The 19275-nt window shown below is 38.8% G+C and overlaps 1 protein-coding gene across 2 annotated transcripts in view; it reads right to left on the reverse strand.

The window, feature by feature from the left end:
- The window catches only part of MID1 (midline 1), a 97055-nt gene that overhangs the window by 17113 nt on the left and 60667 nt on the right, over nt 1–19275 (reverse strand). For both annotated transcript variants that reach the window (XM_010004650.1, XM_010004651.1), the window contains exons 3-5: nt 13380–13487; nt 10127–10275; nt 6362–6489 (exon numbers count right to left, since the gene is read on the reverse strand). In XM_010004650.1, coding sequence (XP_010002952.1) covers nt 6362–6489; nt 10127–10275; nt 13380–13487 — 385 coding nt within the window. The remainder of the gene's footprint in view (nt 1–6361; nt 6490–10126; nt 10276–13379; nt 13488–19275) is intronic.

Below are 19275 nucleotides of genomic sequence, written 5' to 3' on the forward strand. Positions count from 1 at the left end.
ATCACTCAGAATAAAACAAAGCCCACACGCTTCTTCTGCAAACAGAAGTCTGCATGCAAATGTTTGTTACAACTTTCAAAATAATGCAGAACTTTGACTGCCAAATCCATCACTCCACAGCACAAACTCCGTTGCAAAGTGTAAGTCCTCAATGCAATTAAAGAGATGGACCTTAGTCAGTTATCTTCACTATCACATTTTCTAGTAATCCTTATCAAATTCACTAGTATTGTTACAGGGCCCAGATGCCATGGGGAAAGTTCTGCAGAGACCCCAGAGCAAGCTCAAGGCTGCACGAACACCTTCTCTCATGAGGTCTTGTCTCAGGCTTGCTCCATCACTGGGCTTCACAGTGAAGAGGAAGCCCAGCACACTTCCAGCACAGCAATGGAAGAAATGCCTTGATCAGTTCTGAAAAGTCTTAACACTGTTAAGACATAAAATTTCAAATCCACCCTCTAGTTTTGTTTCCTGTGGAGAAGCAGGGATTGCGTTTGAGCCCTCCCAGTCCATTTCAGGGTGAGGACAGAGCACACTGGCTTGCAAACATAACAAGGCTGGAGTTTGACAGCTGATGCTGTTATTATCTTCAGCTACTGGCAGCCTCATGTCTACAAACTGCTACACAGTGTCAAGGAGAGTTAAAAAAAAAATGAAGCAACCTTTGAAAATCCTAAAATGAACAGCCTTGAGCAGTGAGCAATCCTGGAATCAGAGCCAGCAGACTTAGCAAGGCCTTCCTAATATCTGCGGATCTCCTTGGTCATGGGGTGGCCATCAAATATCTGGGAGTAGAACTGTTGCAGCCACCTTGACTTTCATCCATCTGCAATCATTAATCAATTTCACTTTGATAAGAGTGAAAATCAATGCTGAAAGCTGCTTTAATTCATTTGTGTGACTTCACCTCAAAAATGAGCAGCCATACTTCAATAGTCAGGAACCACCTGAAAAGCACTATCTAATACAGTAACTAATATTAGAAAAGCAGTTTCTTAAATTTACTCCCAGAAGTAACTGACCTGGTGAGCATACCTGCTCCCTTTCTAACAGTTTAGTCTAACCCACCAACAGTTCAATGTCTTCTGCATGGCTTTTGCTCTGATGCAGGCTGAAAGCACCCACATGGTCCATACACCTGAGAAGCAGTTTAGGGAAACTGCTACCTCTCAGTGGTGAAGCCCAGAATGAATGTGGTGGCTCCTGGTGACTAGTGTAATTTCTTTCAGCTCAAGCTCACAGAGATTGACTAAATTCACCTCAATTTCCTTTTGTTTGCTCAGTCTCCACCTCCCTGATGAGATGTGGTGACTGACTTTGTAAAGGTTCCTTACTGATTTTGATACTGACTAAAAAACAAAGGTGTAAACCATCTCTTTGACTTTATGTTGCTAGAAATATTCATATTGTTGGTTTGACCATGAGAAAGTTGAGGTAGCTTCTCTAAAACTTTCTCAGCTGTTCATTACGGGCTCCATAGTGTATTGTGACACTAGATTGAACCAGCATGCAGGAACTTGAAAGGCACAGTTATATCAGACATAGGTAAAAATTTGGTGGGCTAGTAACATTTCACACATGAGTTGCCATCAAGAGTTCAGAGTCACAGTTTGACTCAGGATCCACATTATCAGTCCACTGATAATGGGCTGGAAAGCTTGCTGCTTGAAAGAATTCACTGAAGGAAAAAAAATAAAGTAAAAAGAAAATTGGCTTCATCCTGGCTCAAACCAGGACAGTCAGTCACACAACCATCTAGACATAGTCTTTGAGTAAACCAGAACTGTTTAAAACCAACAGAATGAGAAGAGATTACACCCAAAGCAAGAGACTGAGGTAGTTGGCGGTGTCTTTTTGATCTTTTAATACTGAAAGAATTGGGAGGAAAGCTAGGTTGTGAAGGGCTTCCAGAGTGAAGTTGTTTTAATGTGAAAAAACTGCTGGCACATGCTAGGCAATACATATTTCTTTGTGCAGTCATAGCTAAAGTGATGGATGAAGAAAATGTATCATTGTTTCAGATGTGATTTCTGAAGCAGGGCAAATTGCAAGGTCAAAGAACAGTTGTTCCTGCAATTGATTTCAAAGTATTAAGACACAGAACAAGTATTTCTGATTCACAATTAATAAAAAAAAGTCCTTATGTCAGTAATATTGTGCAGAGAGCTTGCAAATCACATGCATTGCCTGGATCTATCTAGGTACACGTTTGGAAAAAGATGAGTTCCAGATGAAGAGCTTGAGCAACTGGAAGATAAGAAAGAAGGCTTTTCAGAAGACATAAGGCTATATATACAGAGGATAGTACAGTCAGAGAAAGATTAAGGGTATTGTTTTACTATACTGAGTTCAATATCTCAGTGTCTGGCTTGCAACTTTCAGAGAGATATCAGAGATTTTCATTTGGATAGCAGAACCTTTGACAGACAGCTGTGTAAACGACAAGCAGAAACTAGCTAAATTTATATTTGGTAAAGAAATAGCCTGTGAAGAAAGAAAGAAGCAAACTTAAGTGTGCCACAAAGAAAATGGGGGTCAGGGAGATGGATGATGAAGAAGATCTGAAAGAAAGTACACTAGGGAGAACCAAAGGAGAATAAAATCTTCAGAGGACAACCAAGGCAAATTGCTTCTAAGGCAACTGAGAGCAGAATGAAGATGTAATTCAGGCTTTGACATTTTGTTCAGAAGCAGTACAGATGATAGATATGACATAGGTTTCTTCTTTTGATTCACAACACGGATGTACCACTAGGACTTGCAAATGGTCTTCACTTTACTTAACTGTAAAATATGATAAAAGTAAAGCCCAATTCACTCCATCACACAGTTTTCAGTTTAATATCTGTGAAGATTCCATTCATCAGTCTGAAAGGGGTAAAATAAAACTAATCTTCCTCTAGAGTTTCTGAACAACAATAGAGAATAATCAAATGCATTTGACTCTTGGGACTATACGTATATACACATATACATATATTTACATAAAAGTATTTTAACTGTCTGCATAAGTTGTGTTTTATGGTCAAATAATTTGGAGATGTGTTTTTGATTTTGCTATTGCAGATATATGCTATTTACTGATGGGATGGTAAATAGTATAAAGACAGAGCCAGCTAAAATTGTTTTTCACTGGGCATCAAGAGCAAGGACAAAGATAGTAGATTAGGAAAAATCAGCTATAACGCTTGACACATTTGCAAGTTCCCTTAGACTGCATTGTGAGCAACTTCTCGAGATTGTGGATGAGGCAGGAAGGAGGCAGAGTAGGAGCTGTGTAAATGACACAGCCAGTGTGACAGACCATGGAAAGGATTAGCAAAACAACCTTTCCTTTGGTACAAATACAACCTTCATTTTCTGCAATGTACAGCAATTAGGCTGGTTGTATTGGCATATGATGCACAAAGGGGATAAGATTTGGGGGATGAGTGAACAGATTGCTAGATAGAATTCACCTAAAGCACAATATTCTACATTTGAATGAGTCTCTCTAATCTCTGTTTGGAGCCAACTGTGAGAAATAAGCACCTCCAGAATGGAATCAACTGACCTGATACATGTGCCTTAAACTGAGGTAGTTACTCCTCTTCTTTAACTATAAAGGAAGCTGAGGCTGATTATTTTACAGGTTAAGTCAAATCAGTCTGGCTTTTCCTTAATACTTCCTTTCATTTCTTTGTTTTTTTATAAATTTGAGGTAAATAAGCAAGACGGTTCCAGCAGACTTTCAGGCAAGTCAGACACTGTAACATTTCACTGGTGCTGCAAAAAAGTTCAGATTACACTCACGTCATTATTGTTGTGCATTACTTACTTGAGTATGTGAGTATGTGTTAAACACTGATTCACCAGTCACACAGTGATACAGAAATTTCTTGTAGATAAAATTTCTCTTTCAGATATGGCAAGAACCCGGCAGCTTGAAAAGACAAGGGTGGTGCTGCCATGTGCACGTAGCTAGCCTTGCTCTTCCCCGTACTAACGTGTTCTCTTGTTAATAGAAACACAGAATGGTTTGGGTTGGAAAGGATACTTAAAGGTCATCTAGTCCAATCCCCCTGCAGTGAGCAGGGACATCTGAAACTACATCAGGTTGCTCAGATCAAGTTGACCAGCACTGTCTAACCTAACCTTGAATGTAACCACTTCTCTGGGCAACCTGAGCCAGTGTTTCACCACCCTCTTCGTAAAAAATGTTCTCCCTTATAACTAGTCTGAATCTGCCCTCTTCAGTTTAAAACATTACCTCTTGTCTTATCACAACAGACCATACCAAAAAGTCTCTTCGCATCTTTCTTATAAGTCCTCTTTAAGTATTGAAAGGCCACAACAAGGTCTCCTCAGAGCCTTCTCTTCTCCAGGCTGAACAACCTCAACTCTCTCAGCCTTTCCTCTGAAGAAAAACCAGAAGCCAGCCCTCTGCATGGAAAAGATCCCATGATTGGCATTGAGGAGGCTCTGAGCTCTCCTGTTCTTCTGCAATAACACAGGTATATGTTCTGCAATCTGGGCTAAGAAAATGGGCCTGGGAAACATTCTTGAGTGCTTCCATTACAGTTCTTCATGTTTTTCATTGCAGATTCTCTCTGTTAACAGCAGATGCTTAAAGATCCTGGAAAATGAAAAACTACCCTGTGTCTCTTCTGTTTTCAATTGAACTGGAATGAATTGTTCTAATTCTGGCATTGAAATCAAAACACCCTAAATTACAGTAATTTGTTTCTCTTTGTGAGTCATTAAATACTCTGAAATCACACATTACTCAGGCTTTCAGTAAGGATCTAATCCTGCAGATTTCTTCAGGCCAAAGCTCTCAGTCTAGTGAGGTGGGACTTTGCTCTGTGGAGAGTCCATCCCACGCCTGGGTGCAGAGCACATCATGTGCTCTCTAACCCCAGACACAGTGAGGTCCTCCAGTTTTGTGAGGGGGGAAACAGACAGTGTCACTGGCAGGAGAAAATGTCTTTCCTTATTGAACCCTCTATGCTGATTGCTTGAAAAGTTTTTGGTTGCTTATAGGAAATAGGATTTGGTTCCCTACTGTGGCTGTTCCAGGCTGAGCTCCAGCTATTATTTCATTTCACTCCGCTGCAGTGACTTTTAACTGTTTCTCACTGCCACTTGTCCACACCCTAATGGGGAGAGATGCAAGGAGAGGAGACAGGAAATGCATCCCAGTTGTGTTCTGTAGCACCTACTGCTTCCTGAGGCATTCAGGGGCTGCTGGGAGTAATATATTTGGAATTAAGAAAGAGAATGTAATGGGTTTATGTGGCAAGGTTTTAGTAGTGGGAGGTGAATTCTGTGAGGAGAGACTAGGATCTGACCCCATGTCGAACACAGCTGCCTTCAAGATGGGCCTGCTGCTGCCCAAAGATGAGCTCGTAAGTGATGGAGGTAGTGCCTCTGTGATAACAGAGTTATGAAAGGGTCAAAATGGCTGTGTAGCAGCTGAGAGAGAAGAGTGAGAGAAACAGCCAGGCAGACACAAAGGTCAGTGAAAAAGGAGTGGGAGGAGGTGCTCCAGGCACCAGAGCAGAGATTGCCCTGCAGTATGTGGAGAAGACCATGGTGATGCAGGTTGTCTCCCTGCAGCTCCTGGAGGTTAATGGTGTAGCAGGTATTCATCTGCAGCCTGTGGAGGACTCACACTGAAGCAGGTGGATGTGCCCTCAAGGAAGCTGAAGCCTGTGGACAGGAGCCTATGGAGGAGCAGGTTTTCTAGCAGAAACTGCCCATGAGGGACCCATGCCCGAGCAGTCCATTCCCAAAGGACTGTACCCTGTGGAAAGGACCCATACTGAAGCCTGTGGGAAGGACTCACACTGGAGAAATTAGTGAAGAACTGCATCCAGTGAGAGAGACCCCACATGACAGCAGGGGAAGATGATGAAGAGGATGGAAAGGCAGAGACAATGTGTAATGAACTGACCATAACCCCTTTCCCAGCCACCTGCACAGATCTGAGGGAGGTGCTATGGGAGCTGGGAGTGAAGTTCAGACTGGGAAGCATGTGGGGTAAGAAATGGGAAGGACACCGCTTTTAGTTTTGTTTTTATATCTAATTCCTATTCTTAAAATTAATTGGCAATAAATAACATTAATCTTCCCCAATTAGAGTTTGTTTTGCCTGTGGCAGTAATTGCTCAGCAATCTTCCTGTCCTTATCTTGACCTTTTGAGCTTTTCATCTTATTTACTCCTCCATCTTGCTGAGAAGGTGGAGTGAGAGACCAGCTTAGTGGGCACCAGCCAAGGGTAACTGACCACAGAGAGGAATAAAGAAAATCCTATTACTACTATTTTATAAGGAACATGTAATAGTAGCAACTTGAGAAAAAAAAAAAAAAAAAAGATACCTGTAAGGTAATCAAGGCATTCCAACAATTTCTTCTCCCTGGTAAAATCAAGTGCGAAAGTATCAAAGGTATCATTGAGATTAATTTCAGGAATTAGAACCTGGGAGGATGCAGTTGCCATGGAAACCCTATAATGAGATGAAAAAAACATACTTTAGCACACAAGACAAGGAAATTCACATCAAAGTAGGACCTAATAATCATAATTGTTATAGCTTTTCAATTAGCTTGATGAAAACTTTGACATATTTTATTTACATGGTTTAAGTTAAAGCTCCTGTCACTTTTATTTTTGGGAGTAAAATCGCCAGTAAAAATCCCTTGTGACTCATCTTTTGCCTAACAAGCAGCATTAAATAAGTTTTTTACAAAATATTGGTTGAGCGACGACGTATTTTGAATTTTTCTTTCCAGTCACCCACTGAATCAAAGTAGTAATGGCACTATTTCTATCTGTGTTTTAAGCAATCCTGACAGATGTTGCATCTCTAACAATGCCTGTTTTCCCAAGTAGTTTCTTGCTCCAGGCATTCCTTGGCATTGTCCTCCCAAAGGTTCGGTGTGGATCCCCACAACTGCTCAGCTGTTCAGCACAGCACACTGCTGTTAACTTCAAAAAGCACCAGCCAGAGATAAAACAAATAGATGTCAGCACCGTTTATTTTGAAAGGCTTTTCCCTGCAAACATGTGTGCATACTTACATTTCCTCCAAATCTGAAAAGGTTCCTTGCCTATGTAATTTAAAGAGCTACATCTACTTTTTATCCATCCAGACATACTAATAATATATAGAGAAGTGCCATCACGGTGCATTTTTCAGATCCTTCAGCCTGGTATCTCAAAATACATGTTACTGGAGACCTGGATCCCAGATATGTTTATAGAAAGTTTGGTCCACTTAAGCAAAGAGGTTCTTAAACCTCATTTAGTTAACTGCTCTAGTTTGGAGGTAAACAGCAATGCATGTCACTTACCTGTCATTTGTGACATGGGTGATCAAGATATTTTGACTGCGTCAATTAACAGTTTCCCAAATTAGAATATTTCTCTGTAGATAGGGCTCAAATGGCTCAAGGCCAAATGCTTGCTAAGAACTATGTTTTCATGTATTTCTTGTGTAGTATTTTACAAAAATACAGTTAAGAAAGTAAAAAATTGAGCTGCACATCTCACTGTTTTCAGCACAGTTTTCAAAAACTGAGCTGAGGATGTCTATTAGTCAATAATTTGTGTTATACAGTTCTCAATACTGTTGCTCTTGCAACTGTGATAGCAGAAGTTAGTTTAAAGTAGATCCTACTAGAAATGTTAGTTTTTTTGGAGAGGATAATTAAAATGCCCCATGCACTTACAGGGAAAAATGCCCTAAGCTCCTTCACTTCTTTTTTTTCTCTCCCACCCATCCCACCCCTAGTAGTTCGTCTGCAATTATACCCTGGTGCTTTTATATCTATTAGGAAAAAAAGACACACGTTTCTTGTAGAGCCTATGTTAGGGCAAACTCGGTGACACACACTTCTGCAAAATTAACAAAGGTCTTGCTAATAAACCAGCAAGCAGGTATCTAAAATCAGGAGCTTCTTTGAAAGCCTGTATAAAACACATATTTTTTTGTGAAGAAGACTGTATCACCAGGCCCTTTAGAACTGCTCTCTGGGGCTATGCAAAGGGTGCACTGTGAGTAAGTGTGTTAAAGTGTGTGCTTTCGGTGAGCTCAACATCTCACACTTTCAGACACCATGTCACCATATTAGGTTCAGTGGATTGAATTCCCTCTTGTACTTCTGCATGCTCTATCTGACACTGTACTTCGTTGGAAAAGGTTTTTCTAGGATAAATGCATTTCACCCACTGTAAATAATGTATGACCTAAATCATTGTAGTGTGTGTAATGTCTTAGCTATACATAGTTACCTGTTGTGCTTACAACAGAGAATATTATACTGCAATTACTTTGAAATATATGGATGAAGAAATGCAATGAGCGTAATTTCAGGAGACTGTTTTAGCAGCTGGAGCTCAGGCCATGGTGAGACTGTTACATGAGCAGTCTAGAATCAAACAAAATATTGCTCACCACATAAGAACTAGGAGAGTTGCTTCTGGGGAATCATTTATTAATAAGATTTAATCTCTTTTTCCACTTGCAATTTGTCTGTAAGCACTCGGTGGTTTTTTTCCCCTCAGTTTTATTCACTGTTTAAAATTATTCTCTGACTTTCAGGGTGTTCTTAACCATCTCATTGTAGACAGCAATCTGTGATAGCCAGGAATTAGATTTGATTTGGCATATTTGTCAGCTGGTCTAATCTCTGCTCTCTGAGTATCTCTCCTGTGACTGTATTTATGATGTAAATGTTAATGTTTACAAGTTCAAAATGGAGCTTCTCTGATTACTCTCTAGTAGTCAATTAAAAAGCTTTGTGTCTTCACAGATTTCTGCCCTACTGCTTGTTCCACTAAATACTGAAAAAAAGGCCAGACCCTCACCTTCAGCTTTTACTCATGGTACTCATGTGGCAGTCTTAATATTAGGGTCTGCTGGAAAAAAAAAAAAATTAAAAAAAATGTGCCACAACATATCTTAGTGACAGAATAAAAACTGGGGCCAAACTGGACAGAGAAAATGTAATCCCTTGTCTTGCCTTGTCTTGTCTTTCAAAAGATTTTCAGTTCTCTGAACCTGTACCCAGCTGCTGACTTATTAATAAATTGAGTAAATAGCTTTGGTGACTCCTGATACTCAGATAATCTGCATACAGCATTCCATAGTCATTGACAGACTTAAGAAAATAAATGAGAGCAGGGAACTTCATGCTTTGGATTAGGTGAAAATTGGCTGGACAATGTGAAGATATAATGTGAACCCAGAAATAAAAAAATAGCTGAATAAATGAGCATCCTTTTTATAGTTCTCTTCTTCATTGTCCACATACAACCTCTATTCTTTTTTTGTTTTGTTTCTCTGACAGATGGCTAAACAGCTGATAATTCTAACAAAACACTTTTTAATCAGAAAATACTGCTGAAATTCGATGGGAATATTTCAGCATTCTCAGTGTTGCACTGAAAACCAGACTTAATTTTCTGACAGCACAGCTTCCTGGAAAGACATGCTCCCTTCTCTTTGGGTCCCTGATATACCTGGCATGCTTTAAGAGGAGCTAGGATGCTAGACGCAGTAGAAATTCCCTACATACAGAGACCCAACACAGCAGCTGCCATAATTTCCAGACACCCAAGCTGTTGAATCTCCAACTCTGTGAGTGGGTACCTCAGAGATGCATGTTCCCTAAGTGACACATTTCATTACCTTGCCACTTCCTATTTTGTGAAGAATATTAATCCATTAAGATAATTCCAAATATGTTCTAAGGAATGTACTCGCTGCCGGATTTATTTCTGAATCTCAGAATTCTCCATGGAATAGGTACCTCAGACTCCAGAAACCTGTTTTTTTTAGTGTTTTTAGCACCAGACATCTACTTGGCAACCACCTTAGTGCATGCTATTACTGTTCTAAATCTTATTTCACACCTTTTTTTGACTGCTTCTCTTTCCAAAGGGATGTTTTGATAGAGCACTACAGTAAGGTCCTTCGCACTCTGGTACAGCACAAAGTAATGTTCTGAGGGAATGTGTCAATGAACTCCCCCTGGCTTGGGCCACATCTGTGGTGGGACAAGACATACGGCAGCTATGGCAGCCCATCTGCCTTAAGCTGAGTTTTTTTGGGTTTTTGAGAGGAATGTCTTCTAATTTACCTTTCAGTGATATTTTTAGCCGTTTGCAGGAAGCGAGCGTGATCGTTCTCCTTCAGCGACTGTTCAGCCTGAGAGATGAGGGACGTCGAGCGCTCAATGCACTGTTTGCAGTTCGCAATCTGCTGAGCCAGTTTTCTCAACCTCACCACCTTGAGTGGAAACATAAGAAAGCAGTCACCTCTCTAAGGTCAGAAATCATGATTGCATTTGGCACTTCCGAGGCAAAGCTGGAATGCAAAGGGGAAGTTAAGATGGATGGCTTCACTGACAAGAGCTTTTTTCACACTGGCTTGATGGTGAGCCCCATCTAGCCACGTAACATTTTTAACAAGGGGCAGGCACAACCTTTCTGCCTGAATATTTTCCACATGGAAAACAACAGGGGAGAGCCAAAACAAGCACAGCTGGCCTATTTTCCTACAGAAGAAACATAATTTCCTGGTACTTTCTGCTTACATGATAACTAAGGGCTATTTAGGTAATTGTTGCCCTGAAGTGATGAGATCTGTGTTAAGGGTGTCTTACAGATTAACTAATTTTTTCTAATACTGACGTGAGTTTCACAAAAAATAATAATAAATTGAAAACTTGACAGAAAAAGACTGTTCAATTTTTGTCACAATACATGCCTGCCTTTTTCATTATATGCTTGTAGTCAAAAAAGGTATTTTCTTCTTGAATATTTTTAACTGGATGAGAGCACACTAGTGCTGGAGAGCTGATTATTATTACTGCAAACATATGTGCTGGAGATAAACACAGTAGGTGTGACTGCAACCATTAGCTGAAAGGTTAGGGAGGGCCACAGTCAATACTTCATTTAAAGATAAAGTTGGCTAACAAAACTTCTAGTTCCTTATAGGTCTGGAAGTCCTTCCTATTGGTATCACATCAGGATCACAGTCTGAAGAGGAGTAGAAAATAGGAAGGCGTTTAGAAAGGCAGTAAGACCCAGTTATATGAGAAAAAAGGAAACTTGCAACCATGTGGATCAGCAGAAATATATTAATTTCTAGTCAAGATAAGGTTCTCAATCTCAGCAATATAGGGCACAAGCTACAAAGCTGCTGAGTTGAATTTCACATATAATTGCATCCTGACCAGTGATAAAGCTATCTTAGTGCACCTACCCAGAAGCAGAAACCAGTAGGAAAATTAATCTTTTTAAAAACTTTTGAAAAGAAAATATTGGCCAAATGATTCCTCTCCTGTAGCATTGGTGCTTCTTCTAAAGACAAACACAATAAAGGCAAAAAATTGCTGGGGAAGCAAAGATTTTTATAATGCTAATGACATGATCAGGTTCTAAGCTGAACTAATGCTGTAATATTTTCATTAACTGTACATTTGCAGAGATTACAATTTTGTGTATGCCAGACTAACCAGGGAAAGGTTCATTGTAGTATTAAGTAGCTCATATCTTTTTTAACTTCTTAATTAACAATATAAACAGTGAACTGAAATAAATGTTGCCTTGTGAGTTCTTAGCAATCAGAAGGCATGCCATGATTATTGAGGTCTCCAAATGAACAAGATTTTGTTTGCTTGATTCTTTTTTGCATCTTCTTCAAGAAGACAACTGATGATAAACTTTAAAAGAGTCTTGTCTCAACTGCTCCTCACCCACCCCCCCAATGGGGGAATGACATCTGCAGTAAAATTATCTTATCTATTTGAGATATAAACTTTTGTTTGTTTATTTGTTTTTCCTGTTAATGCTCTGTAGGACTGTATAGGTGTTGAGTGATAGGTGAGATGAAGAATGAAGCTGCACCACACTATTAAACTCATGTCTGAATCTGCAACCTTGCAGCCATAGCTGGACTTCTATACCTGAGTGTTTCCAGCTCTGTAGTCATAATTATAGTCCTATAGATGAATTTGCCATCCCCTACCTTCTAGAAAGACTCTTAGCTACAGGCTCTCTTAAAAGAAGGTACATTGGGCAGAATTTCCTGTGGCTTTTCACAGGGGTCTCTTGAACCCCTGAAATCTTTCAACATTTGCAACATATAGGGTAAAGCATTCCAGATCTTTACTGGACCTCAAGTTATATAGCTTGTAGTTGAACAAAGTAGAACAAAGAATGGGGACAGATTCTGATATCAGCTATATTCAAATAAATATGGAGTAAATTGTATTAGAAAATTTCCTTGCTTTAATGGACATTATAATACACCTTTGCAAGCAATAGATTTTTTTAAAAGCAACTCATGTATACAGCACAAATCCAAATGAACGGAAAGTTTTCCACTTCATTGGAAGCACATCTGTTCTCACTGGGTAGAGAAACAGAGTTGAAACAATAATGTAGAAGGCCACCTTTTCTATTTTCAAGGGGATTTTATTTTTTTAACAGCATGAGAAAATTCAGGTTCTGTCACATATTGCACAGGACCTGTGGTTTCCAACATGTTTAAGTTAGCCCTTGCCTACAGGCTTTTTATTTCAAGTTAATTGGAATATCTTGACAGCCGCATGAACCATTTAACCTGCTCTTGACTTTCTTCCTTTCTTTAGCTTTTCCCACACAAGAAGAGTTTATATTTGACTTAGTTTAGCAGTTAAATAGTAAACACCATGTACCTAGAAAATGAGAACATTAGTTGAACTCTAATGTGTTTCTCAGTTAACAGATATCTAGCAAAATGTGTTGAAACTTGAATATCAGAGATTTTTCCCACTCAATACGTTGGTCGCTAATAATCATTGTACTTAAGTAATCGGAAATGCACACTTAATTTAATTTCATGCATGTTTTTTATAAATAAGTTGGATTTCCTATTCTCAAGAATGACAATTAATGAAACAGGTTTTAATGTTATTGTATTTTAATAAATAATTATAATATATAAATTAACATATTCATGTACATAATTGCAAACCATGATACCAAGTGTTGTGACACTTTGTGAAAGTGAAAACTTTGGGGGAAGCACTGTCAGACATATAACAGAGTAAGGGAATTATTAATTAGCCATCATTTTATTATCATTTATTGATAGTGACTTCATTTCTGTGATTATCCTTCAAAATCATAATCACATGTAACAGGAGAAATGCCAGATAAATTGCTGAGGTCTAGTGTACTCATCTTGACATATTTCATTCCCCTTTACATGAAAGCAGTAGTAGCCCAGGACTACATAATGACTTTTACGAGTATGTATTAATAGCACATGAGGTAAAAAAAGCTCTAAGCAAGAGGAAGCAGTGTTGACCTACTTGAGGATTAAAGGAGAAAAGCTTTTACCTTTCCTTCCTTGATTTTGGTTCCAATTATTTGTCGTCTTTGCTGTATTATTTCAATGAGCTGGTCACATTCTTCCATCAGCTTTGTTTCTTGGCGGGATGCATTTACCTACAAAGCAAGTAATTTTGATTAGCAAAATCTTTTTGGACATTTGCCTTTACTAATTACAAATTTGTAATTTGTAAAATGTTTGGTTTATCATTTTCTGCTCGTTTCTGTGTATAATCGATGTGTTTTGTTTTTTTCCATCTTGGATTTTGTAAAATACTGAAAGGATCCTGAATGACTTGGTTGTAGGATGTAAGACTTGCAGATAGATACTCATCAGGTATTTCTAACTCAAGTGAGAAAAGCCTGGTCCTGTGAGGACTGAGAGATGTCAGTTATAGCAGACATCAGTGAGAAGTGAAGTCTTTTCAGGAGATGTTTAACACATCTCAGATTCAAGACATACAAATATATGAGCCAGTGAAACTGTTTTTAATGCAAAAAAAACCTTACAAAGAATACTTGCTTTCTATGAAAAATGTTGACTTTTGTCAAAAACTAAGAAAACTTAAACCAGAAACATTTTGGTTCTCAGCTGAAAATGTTTTGTTTCTGGGGGAGACTGATTTTTTAAAGTGAAAAGTCAACATTCTGTATGACAAGAAAAACGTACTTCCCCCCCAGCAGTAGTATGCGTCGCCTACATGTATCCATAAAGAGTCAGAGAAAAAAGAAAAAGGTTCTAATCATATCTATGATATCTATCATATCATAAAATACATAAAAGTTTAAAGCAGTGATTTCAAAGCTATGCTTCCATATACACTTTGCTAAGAGGGTAGAGCAGCCTTCAACCCTGGCCAATTGCTCCAAGAGCCACTTCACCTTTTCCATTGGGCTAGTGAGAACTAATGTTGAAGAACAACAGGGAACAGTTCCAGGTGACAAGTAACTGTATTTCACCCCTTAGTTATTTTTCAGTCTGATGATCCCCTTGATCTGCCTTAGCCTTCTGTTTTTTTCTTCCAACAATGTGTTTAAGCATGCATTTATCTGTAAGCATATTATGGAACTCATTAAGATTAAGCAAATGCTAATATATCTAAATTTGGACCAGGGCCAATTTTACAAATAACCTTCTTATGGGAAATACATTGTGTCCTCAGGGCAAATGGGACTTGTTTACAAAGGCCTTCTTACATTAAGGTTTTGTATTATCCTTCTCAAACCTTCATAAAATTTAAGTTTTGAGTGCATATTTTACAGACTTCATTATTAATTAAGATATCAGGGCTACAAAAAAACCCCGTATTTTTTATGGAAGAGGTCAGATGGTACTGAAAGTGCTGAGGACACCAGCAGTCAGTAGGTAAACATTTAGAAAGTACTCTCAGTGTATAGTTTTAGGTGCCTATTTAACTCCTGTTTGTCCTGCCTTGCTTCCCACCATGGTCCGTAAGGAGACACAGATCATGGAGCAGCTCACCCAAAACCTCTGGCAGTGCCAGTGTCTCTCCACGGGCCACTGAGGGACTGCGGAAGAACTAGTCAAATCAAGATGGTCCCTCCCATTCCTCCTCTTCTCTTCATCCCACCACCCCAGCTGCATCAGCACCACCCCACCAACCCCCCGCCCCACCACGTTCTGCGCTTTGGCGTGAAACGCTGCAAAACTGTTTCCAATGAGCCACCCAGTGTGCAACGTTCCTCTGCTCTGACTCCAGTTTCACTAGTGGACTGAAAATCCACCGGAGAGTGAGGAATCCCAAGTGGGCTCAGTCGGGGCAGGGAGCACATGCACTGCATGTGGGTGCAACTCCTGTGTTGCTAATGGGGTCTGCTCACGCCAGAGCCAACTTTGGCACTTAACTACGGTAGCACTTCACAGAATTTTTGAGTAGTTTCCACTCAAAGTGTTACTTCTATCACCACCCACTTACATCACAAACTCATTCTGTTGAGCAGATCTGTTTAATCTTTGGGATAACTGTCGTGAAGCACAGAGTTACAAGAAGGTTAAGTCAACATTGTTTCATTTAATGCTTTAGTTGGTTTGAATAATAAAGTATTGATTAAATCGTAACTTAAAAAAGTCTAGACTAAGAAAAAGAAAATGCCTGGAAAAAAAACCTTTGGATTTCTTACACACTGACTGCAGACTTCTCTTTTTCTTTGAAATCTGACAAGTATATTATTTTATGAACTTCATTTGAAGACATTTCCAACTTCATAGCTTGCACAACCTTATTAAAAGTGAAAAGAATATTCCAAAATTATTTGATATGTCTGAGCTTTGTATGAAAAAATAAAAAGCATTTAATCTGGGGGCTTTTCTCAAGTTGAAATATTCCTTAATCGAATTTTCAGCCTACAAGGCCTCTGATTCAGTAATAACTTTATAATTGAGCACATGCCTAACTTTAAGTGCACCGTATTAGCTCTGGCCCTAAAGGGACTATTTGTGAGATTAGCATTGAATATTATTTACTTGTATGTTTCTGAGGAGTCATATGTCAGGCCAAAGAGCCACAGGCATGGAACAGGGCTCTGCTGTACAGGTGCTGCAGAAATACCAAAATAAGGCTCTGCCTTCTGCTTGAGTCCTTTGATGAACAGCAACCTTGACAATAACTTCCAGCTGGGGCTGGCCAAGGAATGCGAGTTCTGTCTGGTGAAAATACTTGAGGTTTTACATTCTACATTTTTCCACATTAAAACAAGCCCTCTTTCCAAGGAGTTCATTAAAAGAGACTGAGAGCTGCATTAGAAAAGTCTGGAGACTGTCGCTCTCTTTGGTTGTGGGAGGCTCTGAATCATGCAGGGAGCAGACTTAAATCTGGGCTTCCTCCATCCCAGATGAATGTTGACTCCTTAATCTAAGATATCTATTGCTAGGAGTTTATGCTTGATTTGAGGACATCTTTCTGCAGAAAATTTCAGCAACATCCACACACTTAGATTTAGCATCAGCAAATTCCTTGAAAATCTATGTCCTGAACTACTTTGAATCTAAAGTTTGTTTTATTGGTGTAAACGTCTCTTCCATGCCACAAACCAGATTTAAAACTGACTAGGAGGTCTTGTTATGATTTAGCAAAAATAATAACATTTTCTACTGCAAACAAGCAAACTGATTCTAGTCCTCCTGCTTTTGTGGGAAATTTATTCCTATTTCTGTAATATCCAAAGACTTCAAACAGACAGTTTACTGAAAAAAATAAATAAATCAGGGTTCTTTCCAGGTTTTCCAGACAGATGGATAGGGTCTGCTGGCCCTTGCCTCAGCAAGTGAGTGTAGAAAAGAAAGAAAAATGGGGGTTCCTTAGATGTCTGTGGGGGAGCTGGAAACAAGAAGCCTTCCCAACCCAAATGGGAGAGCAGGCCAGCTGTTCCCATCTCCACAAGCTGAGAACTGCTTTGGAAAGTGTTCTCTCTACAGAGGCTTCCTTGGCTTTCATCTTCAGAGGCCTGAGCTAAATTGCAGCTTAGGTCATAAGAAAATGAATGTGGTGGTTTCAAAGTCCCCAGCAGATGTTTGGGAAATCACAGAATTACGCATGGCTAGAGGTTCAAGGTTAGAGGGGAACTTCCCCAGTTGATTTAAAGGCAAACAGAGTGTCCAAGGGCTAGAATCATACCCATGAAAACTTCCCCAACTAATATATTAGAATTGAAGGATTTTTTAATGTCTCAATAAAATTTTCCTTGAAGGAGCAAAACACTGCCTCTGGGATTCCTTATGGATGAAGCAATTTTGCCCACAAGTAGAAATGCACATGTGACTTTCCAGCAAATAATCTCTAAATGACAAACAAAATCAGACACCCTAAATTGAAGGTGGTCTGATTTTTAAGACTATTCTGTTTGGGATAAATTCATCAAAACCAGAGCAATTTTTATTCACTAGCCACCAACTTCCTATGCAAAACAGAAGAAAGACGTTTGCAGAAAGAGTCTGATCTTTGGAAAGTAAGGTATGCATTTGATTTCAGTTTCAGATTTACCATTAAAAAATTGTCTCAGTGTCTCAAAAAATAACTTCTTTCCTCTTGGAGCCATACAGTTAAAGAAGAAGTATCAACTTTTCTTTACAGGTTTGAGTTGGTGGTTATAGAATTACTATATACTCACAAATAAACAAAAATATCAGAAAAGCAAATGGCAATTATTCCACCTAACAACTGTAACATCATTGCCACATACTTCACTCTAGATTTTGAGCCTGAATATCTTCTTTTAACAAAGGCAGAAAGTGAGGAAAAAATAACCTAAAATAATGACATATAAAGACTGGAGTACCTGTTTATGCTAGGAAAACTTTCTTCATTGTCATGTAGATGTGGAACATACTTTCTGGGATTACTGTCTTTAGATTAATTAAAAGATTATACTCATTTAAAGAGAAAGACATATCTAATTTTTAATTACTCCATGTTGCAAAATGAGTAACTTTTCTTCAGAGTCACGATGCATTGAAGTAACATTTTAACATCATCCATGTTTCATTTATTTATTTAATGGAAACACAAAGAATAATTATTAATGTATATTCCTGAAAATATTTCCTTTTTTGTATAGATGGTTAGACTATGGGTTATTCAATTTAGTCTCCTGTAGTGCAAAGTGCAAAACCAACTCTTGGAATAAAGCCTTTTCAGACTTTTATCTAATCTAAGTGTAAAACTGATTTTATCTCTTATGACAAACCGTGCCTTTGGAAATATGTGATATTAATCAGCTTGCCATCTGAATGGATGATCTACATCTCCTTCATTCTGCATTGGCACGAGAGAAAAAGGAGTGGCCATCTCCCATTTCAAATGTGCCAGAGGCTTTGTTTGTGTTTGCATTCCACGTCTATCTCTAACCAGGAGACTGGTGTTTAGAGGCAGTCTCAGAGCAGGTTAAACAAAGGTCAGTGCAAAAATACAGCAACTTACTCTGGCTACCTAGGAATTTTGTGAATGAAGAATCAGTTGGGCCAGGATAGTTAAACCACTTTGGATGAGGCTGATAAGACTATCTGCCCCGATCTTGACTAAAAGTAAACCTTTTTTGAAGTTTGGAATACTCGTGTTACTTATTAAAATGTTGTTTTAAAGGTTTTGTCCCACTGTGCTTTGAAGCACATTATTAAGAAACTAACCAACAAGATACCTAGCAGTCCTCCAGTGACATTTACAATCTAATCACAAAAACAAAACAAACCAGAAGCTTAATGGAAAACAAATAGATTAGTTTTATGAGATTTCCACTGAAAACATTTAAAAATCTTAAATTCAGGTGATCTAGAAAGTTCTCATAAAGAGCTTCTCCAGAGATGCTTATGCTGACAGCTGTAAAGTCCATGGACTAGGCTTGCTTCAGTGAACATGACAGAAAACAAATGCAGCATCCTGTTGGAACTCTAGCTGACATTTCTCAGGATAGGAAAGCACACTGGAGACGAGACATTTATTGAGAGACAAACCACAGTTTCATAACTGGGTTAAACTGCTCGGGGATCATACTACCAAAAAGAAAAAAAAGAGGTATTCCCCGTTTTCCTTCCGTACAAAAAGCCGGTGTGGCCACCTGGCGAAATGGCTGGGCCAAGCTCACCTGACTGATGTGGATGTTGCATGAACACATGGGAAGCAGGCAGAGAAACACAGTAGGGAGGGCTAAAGCAGAAATGGGATGACTTTTGGCAGCAGTGAGGCTTAAGGTCTGAATAAACTATGAAACTAACCACTATGAGGGAGGTATTTTTTTCAAGATGCAGTAAAAGGGGCAAATTATTTTTTTATCTCCAGTAATTATTTTTGTCCTTTATGTTAGTACTTTCTTTGAACCTAAGTAATGAAAATATATTTTGAATTTAATTATATGTACTTATTTATTGTTTTTCTTCTGTTTTTTTCCTGCT

The sequence above is a fragment of the Chaetura pelagica genome, unplaced genomic scaffold (genome assembly GCF_000747805.2).
Source record: "Chaetura pelagica isolate M959 unplaced genomic scaffold, ChaPel_1.0 scaffold178, whole genome shotgun sequence".
NCBI lineage: Eukaryota > Metazoa > Chordata > Aves > Apodiformes > Apodidae > Chaetura > Chaetura pelagica.